The sequence below is a fragment of the Pteropus medius genome, unplaced genomic scaffold (genome assembly GCF_902729225.1).
Source record: "Pteropus medius unplaced genomic scaffold, Ma_sr-lr_union100, whole genome shotgun sequence".
Taxonomy (NCBI): domain Eukaryota; kingdom Metazoa; phylum Chordata; class Mammalia; order Chiroptera; family Pteropodidae; genus Pteropus; species Pteropus medius.
The window spans coordinates 3,452,750-3,470,311 of record NW_024347867.1 but is presented as its reverse complement, the minus strand read 5'-3'; the positions used below and the strand labels follow the sequence as shown (position 1 = coordinate 3,470,311).

General features: G+C 38.2%; 1 protein-coding gene and 1 pseudogene across 3 annotated transcripts in view; both read left to right on the top strand.

The window, feature by feature from the left end:
- The window catches only part of PDE7B (phosphodiesterase 7B), a 279,990-nt gene that overhangs the window by 130,023 nt on the left and 132,405 nt on the right, over positions 1 to 17,562 (top strand). Inside the window, exon 1 of one of the 3 annotated variants that reach the window (XM_039879007.1) lies at positions 2,960 to 3,077. The exons of 1 other annotated variant lie outside the window; for it this stretch is intronic. In XM_039879007.1, the coding sequence (XP_039734941.1) occupies positions 3,029 to 3,077 (49 nt within the window). In that variant the 5' untranslated portion in view covers positions 2,960 to 3,028. Of the gene's footprint in view, positions 1 to 2,959; positions 3,078 to 16,652; positions 17,095 to 17,562 lie in introns of those variants that run through there. One more of the 3 variants, XM_039879005.1, reaches the window with a different exon arrangement.
- On the top strand, positions 10,371 to 10,489 carry LOC120615861 (uncharacterized; annotated as a pseudogene).

The following is a 17,562-nucleotide window of genomic DNA, read 5'->3' as shown; positions in this document are numbered from 1 at the left end:
AACTCCTCAGCATTACAAACAATCCTGAAACCAACCCAGTCAGGAAAAGGAGGCCAACGCATGGCATGTATCTAGACCATCATGATGTTTAAAGTCAAATGTAAACCTTTGAACACTCTTAGCAGTGAAAAGAACATGGTGCCTCCTCACCATAAGTAATTTAAAACTAAGCAATACAAAATCTTAAATCACCTTAAAGAAGTTCAACAAAGAATTGATATTTTTTTAAATATCTATTTACATACTTTAAACAATATATGTCAAAAACATATCCTTATTATAAAAAATTTTGGTGACCCTGCTTTGTTGATTTCTTAAATATGGATTTAGCCTATATATTAACTGATATCTGTGGCCAAGCATCACTCACCTTCAATAATGTAGGCCTGGGCCCCCTATGCCCAAAGGCCCAGAAGTATCTCATGGCCACCCACCCACCTTAGCCTCTATTTTTATAAAAGTGTAATGTCTTCTTGTATCCACTTCATGGAGTCAGTTTACATATCACTAAGTTGATTCTTTAAAATACAATTCTGAAAATAAATACTACAGAAATACAAAACATTGTTCTGACCTGCTTCTGAGGTTAATAAATAATTCTCTGGGAATAAATGGTTTAACCAAGTAAGATGAAAAAAGTTAAGGACATTCCAGGACTACTTAGCCAATGTTGTAGTAAATTACAGAGTGACTTACAAGAATTGCATTGCTTCATATTAAGAATTTCATAAGAAATTAATTTCCAGAAAACAATTTTTTTTTAATTTTACAAGAGTATAAATAGATGATAAAGAAGTCGAGCAGTTAGTGTAGCTAAAAGAGAAAAGAAAAAGTCATCAACTTATACGAGCATACCAATTAGAGCTGACATTGACTCTATTATTCATCCAGCCAGAAAAGCATGAAAAGTGCACCACCAAATATGCTTTTTATCACTTTCCCCCAATGTACTCTATGGTTGGAAATATTTTGTCCATGACATTGCATTAATTTGCCATTAATTATTTTTGTTTTTTTCTTTTTCTTCTTTATTAACCACAATCAATTAGAACTTGTGTTCAACAAGATGTTAATGATTTTGCTTCACTAAGTTGATATAACTAAAATTAAAACTAAGAATTTGATATTTTTGGCAAACTGTATAATCTTATCAAGGCCAAATATTTTACTTCTACTAGCTTTTTATATATATTTATACTTACAAAAATTTATATATGTATAGATTAAGCTACAATATATTTAAATATATATGATAATATGATATAACCTTTAAATAGATTAAAAAATAACTTATGGATCTTGATTACTTATCTTACTATTTCCTTGAGGCAGAAAACTACCTCTCAAACTCAAACTACTCTTTTCACAGAGGAGAATGTTAAGTCCTAGAGTGATCATTTCCTTCTCCAAGATCAAAAAGCAGTTAAAAATGGAATTTTCCTTTGTTCATATAACACTTCTACATCCAATCCCATCTACTTTCTTGGTCTCTAAGTAAGCACCCATATTAAAAACAAGAAGCTCACAAGAAAATTGTTCCTATCAAATGACTTGCCTCTTGCCTCTGCTATCCAGGCATCATTACTTGTTCCATAATAGTTTCCTTTATATTTATACCTACCTCTGTTTTACCATTGCATTCTAACAATCGTATTTTGGTCTGCTTCTCCCTCTGGGGTTATGTCTTTCTGATCTCTTTATCCATAGCACTTACTATACTTAGTTTCCCAAGTGTTGATTTGGGGTAGATACAGTTGAGCTGAACTAGACACAATGTTTTGGGGGTTTTTATTTAAATATCTCTGTATGCCAATGATTCCCAAATTAATATCTCAAGACTGACTTTTCCCCGATACTCCATATTCAGACTGACGACTTACATCTACTTGGAGATCTGAAAGGTATTCCAAAATTCCAATATCCAACTGGATGCTTGATTAGCACGATATCTAAATATATTTCTTCCATCTCAGCAAATAATTGCAATCCTAGAACGTACTTTCTCTCTTTTGCCCACATGCCAATCTCTTTATTTATTTATTTATTTATTTAGGTCTTACTCCTACCACCCTAGTCAAGTCATTATCCTTTTCTGAAAGTTTGTTAGCCTGTTAACTAATTTCTGTTTCTACTCTTGTTCCTATACACTTCCCTCCCTGCAGAGCTACCAGCATGATCTTATGAAAACTGCAATAGGTCATGTCACTCCTCTGAAAACCTTCTACTGGCTTATCATCGCACTTGGAAGTCATCCAAAATCATCTCTAGTCCACACAGCCCAACATTGTCTGTCCAGAATCTCATCTCATGCCGCCCATTTTCTTTCTCACTGAATCCCTGTCACTCCGTTCTTCATTTCTCCAACACATCAAAGTAGTTCTTGCTTTAGAGTCTGTCCCCCATTTGTTCCTTCTGCCTAAAATTCCCTTCCCCAGATCTCTGCCTGGCTGGCTTCTCCTTGTCATTAATTTTCAGCTCGAGCATCACTTAGTTCAAAAGGCCTCTCCTGACCATACAATTAAAATAGCCCCTTAACCACAATTTTATTAATTAACTAATTAATTGTTTTTGTTTATTATAGCACTTATAACCACTGAGTATTTTCTTATTAATGTATTTGTGTACTTGTTTATGTTTACTTTTTGGCTCTCCTCACTGGAATGTAAAGTCTGACTTGTTCAAAACTTTGCTTCGTGCCTAAACTAGTGCTTGGCCCATAGAAGATATGAGCTTAATAAAAGTTGCTCAGTGCTGTTCAATTCATTTTCTTGCCTTGGCTATTGATAAGTGCAAGGAAAATGAAGTCCTGTCCTCTGAGTCTACTTGAAAAAGATTTGTCAGCTAGGGTCAAGAGATGTCATCTCTCTTCCATTCTCTAACATCTATTTATTGTTTCTGTGAAGACCGATTGTTAATGTGTAGTAACCTTTTGTCCCCAGCAGTTCCATCCTTTGGGCCCTGACGTTGATTTTCCTCATCTTGGTGCCTGAAGAGCCAGAGTGATTCCTTTTGTCCCATTGCCCTGACCATGTGCAGTGATACCCGCAGTGCAGGAGGTGGAAGCCACCGCTCTTCAGGTATCAGAAGGGGTGACCTGCCTGACCTGCCCCAACAGTTAGATGGGAGCTGCATACAGTACTTGTGTGTACTGCACACAAAATAGTGACTCTTCTCCAGAGCTGGCCTAAGGCCTTGGGTGGGTAGTGACTTAGCTCATTCTGAAATCAGATTTACTTCCTCCACTAGGAAGCACTGGCTCAGAGGGTGGGAGAAACTACAAAACACTATTTTAAGTCTTAGAGATTAGAGATGGAAACCAGAAAGAGGAAGAAAAGGAGAGAGAGAAACAAGATTATCTCAAAAAAAATCAGCTCATTCAAACTTTTCACCCCTCTGCCAGGGGACTCTGAAAACATTTTTTTCCAACTATCTATTCGTAAGCACAATTCCACACTGGCTGAGTTTTCGTCAGGCCACTGTGAGACTCCTGCTTCCTCCCACCCCCCACTCCCCAAATTTTGGAGCTACTGTTAGATGTCTATGAGGCCACTTAGAAGTACCTGGTCATTCATTCACTGAACAGGTATCCACTGCACCTGGTGATTAATCTGCTCTATGCAGTAGTATGGTAATAATGTCACTCTTGGTCCAAGCTCATCTCTCAGTGCAGAAGATGCCAGGATGAGCAGGATCTTGCCAGGCCTGACAAGCTCAGAGATATTCTACAACCCCCAAACTGGAATCTTGCCTATATGGACTGAACAGCATCCTAAAGAGAAACTGACACTCAGAACCATTCTGTCTAAACCCTTGACGTAGTACAGAGGCCACCAAATCTCCTGAGTTGTCCTCTAGTCTCACACCACACTAATCTTTCTAAAACTTCAACAGAGGGGCTGAGGAATGGATAGCTCAGAGTGGCTCCATAACAGAGCACCTTTCCTTCACCATCCTAATCCCCTGATGAGGGAGAAGAAAGCCATTCTCTCACTTTAACATAATCATTTTGCCATAATTTCTGCTTCTACAATCTCTTCCAATATAACAATCAGCCGTCATGCTCATAAGAAACCTCTGAGTTCTCTCATTTCAGAAGCCGTCCTCTGGGGGGAACAGGGGGCGGAGGAAATGTAAGGCACTTTTTTCAGGCTGTGGGTATATTGTTTAGAAAGTTTATGCTTTAATGCCCTCAGTGATGTTCCTAAGCCTGAAGAGGTGAAGGAGTCTCTCGGAGTGCTTTATTTACCCACCAGGAGCATGCTTCTTGCAGTGTTCTAAAGAAATGACTTGCAGGTAACAGTGCCTTACCAAGAAAGCCTTTGATAATTCAGTTACCACATCCTTCTAAAGGTGAAAGAATGACATTTTTAAAAAATTCTCCTATATAAATAATTATGTTATCATGGGTTTCTAGAGATTTAGGGATAAACTAGTTCATTACTCAATGTTTATGTCTGTCTGTTTAGACGAAACTAGAAAAATTTAACCCTCATTTTATAGGATTGGATCTGTAGAATCTTCTAGATGATCTGAAACACTTGTTAGAAGTTAGAACATGAGGAAAGGAGATGGCAGAGAGCCAATATTGAGATAAAGAGCCCAGCAGCTGATGACCTCTAGGGCCTTGGAGTAGCCTTTAAAATCATTGTGAGTGAAAAGCCATATTTTTTTTCTTTTCTCTTTAGTTTTTTTAATCTTTTATGCCCATCTTTTCCCTACATTCTTTGACCAGTCCACACCAAACATATTATATCTTTTTTTTTTTTTTAAACTTTTACCTCTTTCATCTCCTCTCCACCATATATCACTTTCTGGTTCTACTGATGGCACCCAGAGCTAAAGGGGTTATGGGTGCCAGCTCCATGAAATTTGGGGGAGATGATAATAGCTGGTTTTTACTGAGGATCTACTTTGCGCCTTGCATTATTCCATATATTTTTCATAAATGTTCTCATTTAATCTTCTCAATTGTCCCAAGAACTCAGTCTAATTTTTCGAAAGCCCTAGTTCTATTGGGGAATAAAGATTATTTGGGTGTTTTGTCTTGTTTCTGAAAACTCTGTCTCCAAAAGTTCTAAAGGAAACTCCCCACATGCAAGAAATGCCAACTTGAAGAAAATAAGTGTAAGCCATGTTTGACCAACAGGTAAGAGATAAGAAAGGTACAACTAGGTAAATCTCAAATGAAATCTCACATGAATTTCTATAACCAGTCTTTTTTATTTGCACGTTTGTGCTCTTGGGGGAAAACGTGACTTTACCAACCATGTTAATGGAGAAAAGTTCTAACCCTTCAGTAATTTCAAGAAAAACCAGTATATGGTTTAGGTCAAGAAGAGCACTTGATTTTGCAATGCCAAGTATCCCTTCTGAGGTTTACCAAAAATGCTGTGGCTATCCCACACAGAACTCTCCATATTTTTACCACAGACACAATAGTGCCATTTCAGCATTCATTGTAATCTAGACCACTTTGGGAGGTGCTCTAAGAAAGCTTTCAAAGTAACAACCACCTGTACTTTTATGATCTAATATCATAATAATGAAATACAGAATTTACATGCATGATGAACATAGACAAATGCTAAATAAAACAAGGCATCAATTATGTGTCTAACACATGTAAAGGGACAAGGGGAATAAGTCGACTTAATTGGATTTAGGCAGAGATTTAGAGTGTTTACTGTTATTTCAAATAAATGAATGAATTTATTAATAAATCCTTACTGGGGACAGAAATAGGGGAATACCGAAAGTAGTCGAGCATCTGAAGGTCAGAATGGTTTGCCCAGGGTTTGTACTTTCCTTTCCTTTCCTTTCCTTAGCCAAGCTCTTCTGTCACTGTGTGCAACACCTTTCAAAAAGAAGGTGCTATATAAAGGTGATGTGAAATTTATAGATATATGTTTACGTCCTAGAAGGACTGTGAATATAAACGACTAGGTAACCAAATTTACCTTGAGGAAGTAAAGCCAAAGAAAGGAACAGAGGCAGAATACATAAAACGCCTGGTCCTTTGGAGACGTGGTTGTACTCAGCTTCTTCTCTGATCTACTACCCCAGGACAGAAATCAGCTGGGGGCCAGATTTGAATTTCCCACATGTACTGTCTTCCGTGCAAAAAGTAATCTAAGTTATTTACTTAACACTCGGAAATACTTAAGGCTCTTTTCTGGGTGGTTTTTCTTTTTTCTTTTTTTCTTTTTTTCTTTTTTTTTTTTTCCCATTTCTGGCCAAGCTATTTAGAAAGCACAAATGCAGCCGGCATTGTGATATTGCAAGCTGTCTTGCTAAATTGTTCCAAAAGGAAAATATCTGTCCAGTGTCTTGAATAAATCTAGTGGACTCCATTCACCATTTCCATATCAACATTCTCTGATTCTTCAAACCCAATAATTTAAGTCAGAGACAGCAGAGTTGCTGCTTCAATTGTGTCCAAATAACGTAGAAACTACTCTGATAATCTTTCATCCCTACCTCGGATAGTTCCAGTGCATTGTAATGGCGATCGCAAGTGATGGCGTAGGTAAATCAAGTCAGTTTTCAAAAGGAATAGAGTTATTTGAAGAGTAGAGTTTCAGTTAAAAGAAAGCACCCCACTACTGAAGGTAGACTAGACATTCATCTAATTTTTTAAAAATGTTCATGCGCATCATGTTCTTTCCCTCTGGTCATGATGAGAGAGCAAGATTTTCTACAGTACTTCATGGGTGAAGGTTGTGGCAAAGATCTAAAAACCAACCTGGTAGCCACAGTCATTACCACGGTGGCAGTGAATTTGGCAGTAGTCTTGCCATGAAGTGTAGCTATAGCAATAGATGCTGGGATGTCATAATTATTCTTTCTTCCCTTCTGACTTGCCTCACTTAAATATTTATGACAGGCAAATATAGTTACAGTCTGTGAAACAAGCAGAGTTCCTACTGTTTTCTACAACACCCCAACCACACAGGTAGTACAGCCTACTATTAAGAGGGTGTGCTCTAGACTCAGCCTGCTGAGATTCAAATTGCCCTCCTAAAGCTTGATAGCATCTGAATCATGAGCAGATTACTTTCATAGAGAGTCATGATAGCACCTACCTCACTTGGCTTCTTTTAAGAATAAAAAAGGACATTTCATATAAAAGCTTGGTTCTGTATCCAGTATGTAAGCACTCAGAAGAAGTGCACGTGCTCAGGTCTGTGGGAATCCAGGGCTTATGTCTGTCTGGATAATGCTTCATATTGGTAAAACTAGAAAATGATCTGCTATGGACTGAATTTCTGTGTTCTCCCAAATTCATATGTTAAAACCCTAATTCCAACGTGATGGTATTTGGAGGTAGAGCCTGTGGGAGGTAACTGGGTCACGAGAGTGGTGCCCTCATAAATGGGATTAGTGCCCTTATAAAAAGAAATTCAAAAGAGTTGAGCTCTGTCTATACCATGTGAGGGGATACAGTGAGAAGGGAGCCCCACAGTGAGGACCCTGACCAGACCCGGACGGTGCTGACATCCTGATTTCAGACTTTCAGAAATGTGAGAAAAGAATTCTTGTTATTTAAGCCACCCAGTGTGTCGTCTTTTATTTTAGCAGCCTCAGTTGACTAAGACATGATCTATTGAAATGGTTAATTTATCTCTAAAGTCTCTTAAAACTCTAACATTGCATGATTTGTCCTTCTTTGCAGTCTTAGAATAAGAACTTTTCTTAAGCTACCAATGTGCTAGGAACACGATATCAACTCACGTGAGAAAAGTAGTGAGAATATTTTTGAAGTTTTAAAATCATTACAGTTAAACTTTTAAAATTCTGTCAGCAAATGAAAAATATAATTAACCTCTCCTGTTTTCCTGGCTAAGTACAAACTCTATATAATGTATTTCATGATTTTTTAAAGTTTTAAACAGATTTCTAGACATCGTCTTAATGGTCAAGATATGGAAAAAATTTAATGAAAAATTTTGTTGTCAATAATGACAAACACTAATTGAGATCTGCTGTGTCCACCTTTATATTATAGCGCTATAATTCACTGTGCTTTATAGTTCTAAATGTGTCTGTCTCTCCACTAAATTTGTAAATAATTCTAAGGACAAGTTATCAAGTACTTAGCATGGGACACTCAATAAATTATTAACTGCTCACTAAATGCAGATTGAATGAATGAATAAAGGGTACATCACTAAGAGTCTATGCTAGGAAGTATGAAACAATCCTCTTGCAATTTGATTTGGAAGACAAGCCAGAGCATCAAAGGCCAATAGTGATATAAGTAATTTTACCTTACAGATAAGTAAAATGGGTAAAAGATGCTGCTTTATTTAAATAGAAGAGGCAATTTGAAGTGGGGCACAAAGACTTTGTGAAGAAATGGTACTTTTCCTGGATTAGATAAATGAAAAAATCTCAACAAAGGGGACAATGTAAGCAATAATAATAAATTAGTTTTCCAATGCTGCTGTAACAAATTACCACGAAATTAGTGGCTTAAAACAACACGTTCATTATTTTATAAACCGAGAGCTGAGGAATCTGAAATGAGTCCCACTGGGCCAAAATCAAGGTGCCTACAGGTCTGCATTCTTTTCTGGAGGCTCTAAGAGAGAATCTGATTTTTGCCCTTCCTGGCTTTTCGTGGCTGCCCTCATTCCTTGGCTCGAGGGTTCCTTCTGTCTTCAAAGCCAGAAGTGACCAATGAATCTTTCTCACATCTCATCACTCTGACACTGACTCTCCTGCTTCTCTTTTCCAAATTTAAGGAATAGAAGGAGCAAAATTTAATTAGAATTTGAATAGAAACAGAAGTTACCAAAAGGAAACTCTTTAAAAATCTTTTGGTGAAGAGCTTAGGCAAGCATCAATGTTGTCAAATATTTTAGTGCACTAGGCTTTCTTTCTTTGATGAATGATGCTCTTATTCTTCTAGCAACACAACATATCGAAATATGGGGGGTGGAGTTCAGTGAGAAGCCCCGTGCCATACTATACAGTATGTTGCGTATTGGTTATACACTATCTATTAAACGACCTCACCTTTACTTTTCACTCTTGATTCTCCTGCCATCACAGAAGAAAACAAGTTCTAACATTATGGAAAATAACCATGATCTATATTAGTTTTAAGTTCAATATATTTGAGCTTTCTCTTCTTCGTTTTTTAGTTACTCCTGAGGATGATAGGAAATATAGGTGTCTATAACCATAACAAAACACTTAGCCTTAGAAGGAACCAGGAAAGACAACAGAAAGAAAAATACAGCAAACTGTTTCCAATTACCAGCAGATGCTTCCATTTATTCTAAGCGTTCCTATTTAGTTAACTGTACAAATTTTTAATCATATAAATGTGGTAGTGTTTTAGCCTCATGCCATTGATTACCCTTGTCTTCCAGTTGATTTCACATGCCTCTTGCTTCTGGCATCACTTTCTCACAAATCCTATGTCTGGAGCTGCACAAATCCCAGGAGATACCTGATAAAGAGTGCAACCTACTGCAGTTTATTTTATTTATCTTTTGTGTTTTGTTTTGTGTTTCACTGAGGTGATGACATTGCAGTACATTTCTCTGTGTCAGCGGCATCATTGGCTGCTGGCTGTAACACCATGAATGCCTACTTTTTTCTCCCCATCTTTGCTTTGCAAAATCATCTGGTCACCATTCATTCATGCCTGGAATATTACAGTGGGACAGATTACCAGGCTTCATCCAAATACCACTTTACATAGAACTTGAATAAATCAAACGAAGAAGCAGGTCTCGACGAGAGTATTCCTGATGGTGGAGATCAAAGACTGAGAGCCTTGCCTGTATTCCAGTCATTCTGAAAATAGCAATAGGAGCACAAGAAAATGCTGGAAAGAAGGAGGAATGGAAAAATTGGCCTAAGTAAGTTTTGTTTGACATTTGGTGAAAAAAGACTTTCAAAATATAGCCATTTGGTTTTAAAGTTAAGACTCCATCATATACATTATTCATCACAGTGGCTTATATTTAATAGTCAACTTTATCTTAGTGTTAATTCATAAGGGGAAAAAAAATAAATGAACCTTCAAGTTTGAAAGCTAAGCAGTGGTTCAATGTCATGAAAGTCCCTGGACAAAACCCTTGCCCTTACGTGTGGTTCTAGTTGCTTATTTTCAGTTGAGAGTATTTTATCTGAGCCAGTATTGATTGTTTTCAACAGTCCTAATATGTGTATCTATAAAGATTAGAATGTTCACTGCATTTTCATAATAACTAATATGGAAGAGACAGAAAACATATGACACATGGTACTCCTCTAGTTTTGATCTTAATATATATAATATAATTTTAAAAACTCCTCAGAGCATGGTCCATCACCAGCAGCCTTGTCATCTTCAGGGAGTTTAATTGAAATGCGGAGTCTACGGCCATGCCACCCTGAATAAGCCCAATTTCGTCTGATCTCGGAAGCTAAGCAGGGTCAGGCCTGGTTAGTACTTGGATGGGAGACCACCTAGGAAGACCAAGTGCTGTAGGCGTAAAAAAATAAAAAATAAGGGATTATAAGCTGACAAGGTCCTTGCAATCTGTGAGGTCAATCAAGGGTTGCCTTGCCTAAAAAATGAAAATAAATACATAAAAGAAGAAATGCAGAGTCTCAGGTTCCCAACCAGACCTGCCCAATTAGACCCTACACTGTAATGGAATTTCCAGGTGATTTGTCCGCACACTAACATTGAGAAGCATTGCTCTAGAATAGTATTTGAGAGACACCGTTAGGCATAGAGATTTTACATAATTCATAATCACCAGGAGGTAAAAAGTGAAAGAAAGGAGGGAAAATAAAGAATACTTTGAAGAGGCAGTAAGACTATACTCCCTACAAATGTAGCATTTGAAATTTCCTTCTTCTGAACTGACCCTGAACTCCATAAACATAAATGTAAATAAATACCATGGGAAAAAAGTAGGTCCTGTTAGAAGGTTTCATTCCTTACCATCTTCTCACTTTTCTTTTATGCCCTTTATATTGATAATCTTTTTATATCTTATTAGCAGTCCAGTTTATTTTGATTATACTAAGAGTAAAAAAACTTCACGTAGACATTTCCCAGCACTTTTTTGAGGATGTCTGGATAATCTCCCCTCCAGCCTCTATGAGGTCTTTTCATCCTGGCCTAATTCTTGAGAACTTCCAGAACTTATATATCTCACTCACACGCACTCACACAAAAAGTAGAAACATATTTCAGACTTTAGGACACTTTGTTAAACATTGTAATTGGTTTTACATACTACACTTCTTTTAAAAACACGTCAAGTGGAGATCACCTAGGAACAATCAAAATTATACGAATATTTGAGAAATACAAACCCCCAAGCAAAAAAAAATTGAGGCCTGCAGTAGTTTGTCTAGTAAAATGAGTTCACATGTTCACTACACAGCATATGACACAACTCTGTACAGCTCAAGAACATGAAACATAACCCACTAGTCACTGCGGACTGAAATTGAAATTCCCCATCAAAGGAACCTATGCAGTATTAACTAAATAACTCACGGTAAAGATCATGGGCTTACACCTTAGATATGATTCATGGGCTGTTTTCACAACTCCAGAACACAGTTGCAATAAATATTTATCCTATCAAGCCACTTCTTTTAACACATATTTTGTCTATCTACTCTCATTCACACTTCGATTATTTTTCTTACCTTATCCCACCTTTGTATCATTAAATACCATTGGGCCACTCTCCAATACTCTTTCTCTCTGTAATATCTCTGTCTTTGATTTTCTTTACTCCTCATTCCCATGGAGACCACGGATATTCAAAGTAGGACCTACTTCAAGGATAGAGGGGTTAGATTTTACAGCTTTCTAATAGATCTTAGGAAAGTATACACAAAATTTGAGTTTAGATAAGTTATGAATTATGATTTCTTATAGCTTAAAAATAATCACTTAAAAACTTTTAAAGCAAATTATAGTTTATAAATAACTCATAATTTATTCTTATTTTATTTTCATAAGATCTCAGTGTGATGGATAAAGTAGTTATTGTCATCATACCCATTTAAAGATAATTCACTAAGTTTGAGACAAAGCTCAGTGGTGAGTTCAGTTTTTATAACCCAAAGATAAGTATTCTTAGAGGGGCTACTTTGGAGATTTCATTCCTCTTATTGGGATGTTGTAGCTATTTTTTTCAGAAGTTGACACACCCAAATATGAAATTATAAAAAGTGTACTCTACTACTGCTTACAGTCTTTCACAGTCAGAAATAAGTTATGAAACGTTAGAAAGGTTTTAGCCAGAGGGTGCCATCATCACACGGCAAAGCATCAGGTGTTCAGTAATGGAAGAAATAGCAAAGGTTTGGGCGGGGGTGGGGTGTTCTGGGGTGGTTGGTTCTTTGGTTTTGTTTTGCTTTGTTTTTTTTTAAACCATCCAACGATGTCCTTTTTTTATGTATGGGTTTTCATCAGCAGGAAAGTGGAGCAAAGTGGAGAAAATTCAGTGTTCAGGCCATTTTGTTCTCAACCTCTGTCTTATTGGACTTGTTTGTTGTGGGTTAACTGTCAGAGACAGTAAACTTAGCATTAGATAAGATATGTGAGAGCCAGGACAGAGGTCTCCTGCCAGCTAAAACCCTGATTTCTCTCTTTAAATGCACAAAGAAAAGGAATAGAAGATGCGATAACTCTCTGAAAACTAGACTCTAAATGGAGTAGGAGTAGGGGGCCAGGCCAGTCCCCAGTGCCTGAAAAAAGACCCAGAGGCTGGCAAAGAGGTTCTCCATTCTGCTATTGCTCTCACCATCAATACATATTTGCAGAGTGAATAAGAGAATGATTGGTTGTAGTTAAGACATCTGTTGTAAAATCAGACTATAAATCTGTCAGCTCAACCCCTTCCACTTCCCCCACCTCATCTTTCCTCGTCTTGCCCCACCCACTCTCCTCCCTTTCCACGTGACAGTGGAAACATGTGCTGCCTTGTATGGTAGGTCTGTAGACCAAGTCCCTTTTCCTGCTTGCTGGCATTGTTCCTTGAGATTAGTTAAGGCCAAAGTTATTACATTTCTATTTCTTCTGAAGGACACTGTAAATTGTTTGAGCTTCTTCTACTTAGACTACATTAAACAAAGTTGAAAGACCTGTTTTTCCTTTCTTGCTCATTTTGAATTTCATTTGCATTGCATTTGTGAAACCAGGATGGTCATAAGTGTACATGTGTGTGTTTGTACATCCATCTTTGAACCGATGGACAGGAAAGGCGAGGATAAAATGAATAAACTTCCTCAATAGTTTGAAAACTTTCTTCAAAGATGGAAGAGGGATGGGAGTTAATAACAGTATAAAGTACTTTCAAAATATTTGTGAGACTTTCATTAAAATGAAGTTTTGTGAGAATCTATTGATAGACTCAAAATATAATAGAAAATTGAAATGAGTATATATTTCTAAGTTTCTATTTTTTAAATGTACATTCGCTAGAATGATTAGTAGTTAATATTGTAAATATTTTATTTTTTCAGTCAGATATGATAAAGACTTATCTGCCTCATGACTGTAGCATCCATAAGTCTACAAGATTTGTTATTTCTCATTACATTTCTTTTACATGAGAACTACCTTATTTTCCTCTTAATGGGATGTTAGATTAACCCACAATGCCTGAAAAAAAAAAATGAGGTTATTTTTGAAAGTCTATCTTAAAATTTCCTATCTGTAGCCCATCAATTATGGATGTTTACATTTGTAAGACTACTTACATGTCACATAGGTGAGACCACTTTGCTCCATGACCCCTCTGGGTACAGAACCTCCTCCCTGTCCCTTTTCCCATCCCCAGTGACTCTAACTTCTGGCTGCAGACAGATACTGTCTCAAGGTGAATGATACTCACTGAGTAAAGTTAAAATCATAGATTTACAGGTATATTCTTCTAAAATAACTCCCTGAAAGACAAAGATCACAGCCCGTGAGAGGCTAATTATGAAATGTAACAAAACTGCCTTTTAGAGAATTTATGGAGTTTGGTGATGTTAGTCCAACAAATGCTAGCATCTTGTCAGTTTGTCCCAATCTCCTGAGCCTATAGTTAAGCCAAAAATCTCCTGAGCCAAGCTTTCTCACAAGATTTCCTGTACTTCCTGTTTCTATGTGAGCCAGAAATACCATGAGAATGACCTTTCTTGTGGTATTTTTGCACATCTACCCTGGGATGAAGAGAATCCCATATTGGGGAGAAATATTTTAAATTGTGCAACTTTTTCAGTTTTCAAACTTTCAAATGAAGTAAATTTCTCCTTGAGAACAAAAATTTGAGATGGTATTTCCTTGGCCCAACTAATCTCCACATGAATTGAAATATTCACGTTCAATGATCCAACATTGTGTAACTTCTCTAAGATATTTTTACAAGAAAGTATATAAAACAATATAGAGAATAGAGTAGAAACTTACATCTTTGGATTAAAAAAAATGTCATTCTTAGAGAACTATGTAAAGTTGTATTCTTAATATGCAAGTGTATGTGACATATTATATCATATATTTGTCTTCTTTGTTCTTAACCCCTTTGTTCCAAGGGTCAGGATATCCTGATGCTAAGTACTATTGCAAAATAACTGAACAAAAATAAAAATAGTCAAACACTTAGGAAACTCTTCAGTTGTTATGTCAAGGAAGTTTGTGACTGAGAAGTGAGTTTAAGACATTATTTAGGAAATATGCTAATCGAGTGCAACAGCCTACATGTGCCTCTTAAATAAAAGTGTTTCAATTCTAGAGAGCTTTAATGCTCCCAGTCTGATGGAAGGGTAAGATAACTGGCAGGGCCGTCAGAAATGATTGAAGTGTCAGACTGAGGCTTTTGACTCTTAATAAAGAGGAAAATTTGAAAAAAAGGCACATCTTTCTCAAGAGTGGATCACTGATTATTCCCTAATTGGTTGTCTGAATATCTGGTTGTTAGAGGAAGAGTGATCTGATCAATATTTTAGTAATGAAATTCATAAGCAGTAGTGTTTCTAAAGTCTTTTATTGTTGTCTTATACCCTCAAAGGATGTTGATCCCTATGTATCTATTAAGCATAAGAATAAATTCACCAGTGTACTTTTCCATCCAGAAAAAAAAAAAAGCTACTTAATTCAGTGGAGAAAACTAAACTTATTAACCGTGGGTTTAGAGGAATAATAATAACAATAAAATTACAGTAGACGTTGCTGGTTTTAACTTTTAAAAAATGAGGTGAGGGCAGAGAAAATAAAACACACCTGGTCTTTCTCCTCTCCCCCAAATCTCCTCTTTTTTCCCCTAAAGAAACCTCAAATGATTGTGTGATAAACCAGCCCTGACAGAAATATAGAACAGGAGCAACAGATCGTGCATTTAGCAAAACAAAACGCCAAGCAAAATAAAGCACTTTGCAATGCAGAGATATGAAAAGGAGAGAAAGGATTGTTGCGATGGCCTCCAGGAAAACAGGAGCTAGCCACGTGAATGTTCAGTTCAAATTGTTTCTCCAAACCCAATTTGCTGGCAAAAGTGTCAAATACAATACCACCCCACTTTCATTTATGTCCAGGGCTTTTCACACAAGCTGCAGGGGGCATCCTCTTTGTTGTATGGATTCTGACTTCCAGGGTTAGCGCCTTGGTCTCTGAGCCAGGGGACCCAAGACACGTGACCCACGATTGTCCTCAACTGAACTACTCTCAAGTGGGGGCACAGCAGTTAGTGGCCCAAATATCAAGTCCACAGTGTTCTGTCTCTGGAAAGTGAATCTTCAACTTTTTTTTTTCCTTTCTTTTCACTGCCACTTATGTCTCCACGAATATCCTTTAAAATTATTAGTACTTTACTTTGGAATGGGTTTTTAATAATCCCAAGCTGTGTGCCCAGACTATGCAACCCGCTGCACGTGTGCATGAGGATCTCGATGCTTCCCTAAATCGCTTCTTTCAGAGTTAGCTTCAGAATGTGATTCGATGTTATTTCCCTTCCAACCGAAGGGCAGCTGAGGTTACAAAAGGATTTGACTAATAGGCCAAAACCCAGTTAGGTTTGCTGAGAACCAAATGACAGCACAGGGGGAGGGGCGTGGAAGAAAGGCGTCTGAGGCGTCTGTGAACTGTGCTGCTAAGGATCAATCCGAGAGCCTTCTGAATAACCGCATCCCGGTGCTGACCGGAGTGGACAGGCAAGGTGGCCCCCAGCCAGACCTTCCAGAGAGAAGCAGCTGCAAATTGGTTCTGCGGGTGCTCAGCTTCCCGTTTCCTGAGAGCTCCTTGAGGCTTGCGAGGCTGGAGCCAGGGAAGCTTCTAGATTTCCTGCACCACAGGGGTGACTCCTTACCTGACACCTACAGATAACTGGCCTCTGGGGGACCCCTCTAGAAGCTGGCAAAGGGGAACCCACTTCTTTGCCTGAAGTCCTTCATAACTAAACAAGCCACTCAACAAACTTTGACAAGCACCATAAGAGAATTGAGAACAAATAAATCAGAAGAGGAAAAGCAAATGCTAAAACCTCGATGGCTTTTTTTCCCCTGCTGTCGTTCCAGCTGTAGCCTGGGATTAATTAAGTGCTGTGAAGTCAGTGCCTGAGAGAGAAGGAAAAAAAAACTGCATTCTATCTCTAAGGAAGGAGTACAGTAACAGTTCTCACCAGTGAGAAACCTTGGGAAGTGAATCGCTCTCCTCGTCAGTGTTTGTGGAGGGACAGGAGGGACAGGGTGACTGTGCCAGGCTGGAGGAGGCTTGCCTTTCCAGAGCTGGAAAGGATTTCACAGGGGTTCGCCTTCTACTGCCTGGGAAGAATTTCACCTCTAGTAGCAGCAGCCGCTGCTGCAGCAATAGCAGCCCTACCTCCTGTTCTGGGGAACAGGGCAGAATGCCTGTGCTAGAGCGCTATTTCCACTCAGCAGAGCTAAGCAGAAGGTGGACAGCCCCAGAAGGTGTGCTGCCCTCCTCCCTGGGCAGCCGGCCGGGGTGCCAGCAGGGGCCGCTGCCCTGGGACTTGCCAGAGATGATCAGGATGGTCAAGCTGGTTTGGAAATCCAAAAATGAGCTGCAGGCGACCAAACAGAGAGGCATTCTGGAGAATGAAGATGCTCTCCACAGCTTTCCAGGTAAATCGACTGTGAGGTGTGAAAGGTAACAGGGCCAGCCTGATGACTTTCAGTCCCTTTTTCGGAGAGTAAAAGCCATAAAAATGGGAAAAGGAACCAATACAAATTGTGCAGCAGAGAGTCCCAGGGCTATGATTAATGATTATTTGCTCTATTGTAGAAATGCATCTTAAAATGAAGAGTGATGTGGTAGGAGGAGCCTTAACAGCCTAGAAATCAAGAAACCCGGGTCTCGGGCTCAGCTTGCCACTCGCTTGCCCTGTGGCTTTAACAAGTGAAATTTCCTGAGCTTCAGTCCCTAAAAGGAGAGGGTGGAATTGAGGCTCTTTATTGTCCATCTCGCCTCTGTACTTTCTTATAGACAAGTCAGAGTTATCTCTGAGAGAATATTCTTGGGTTGCTTTTCGTAATGCTTTATATAAAGTAAAATATATTTTCCAATTTTCAACTATGAAACTATAGCGTATA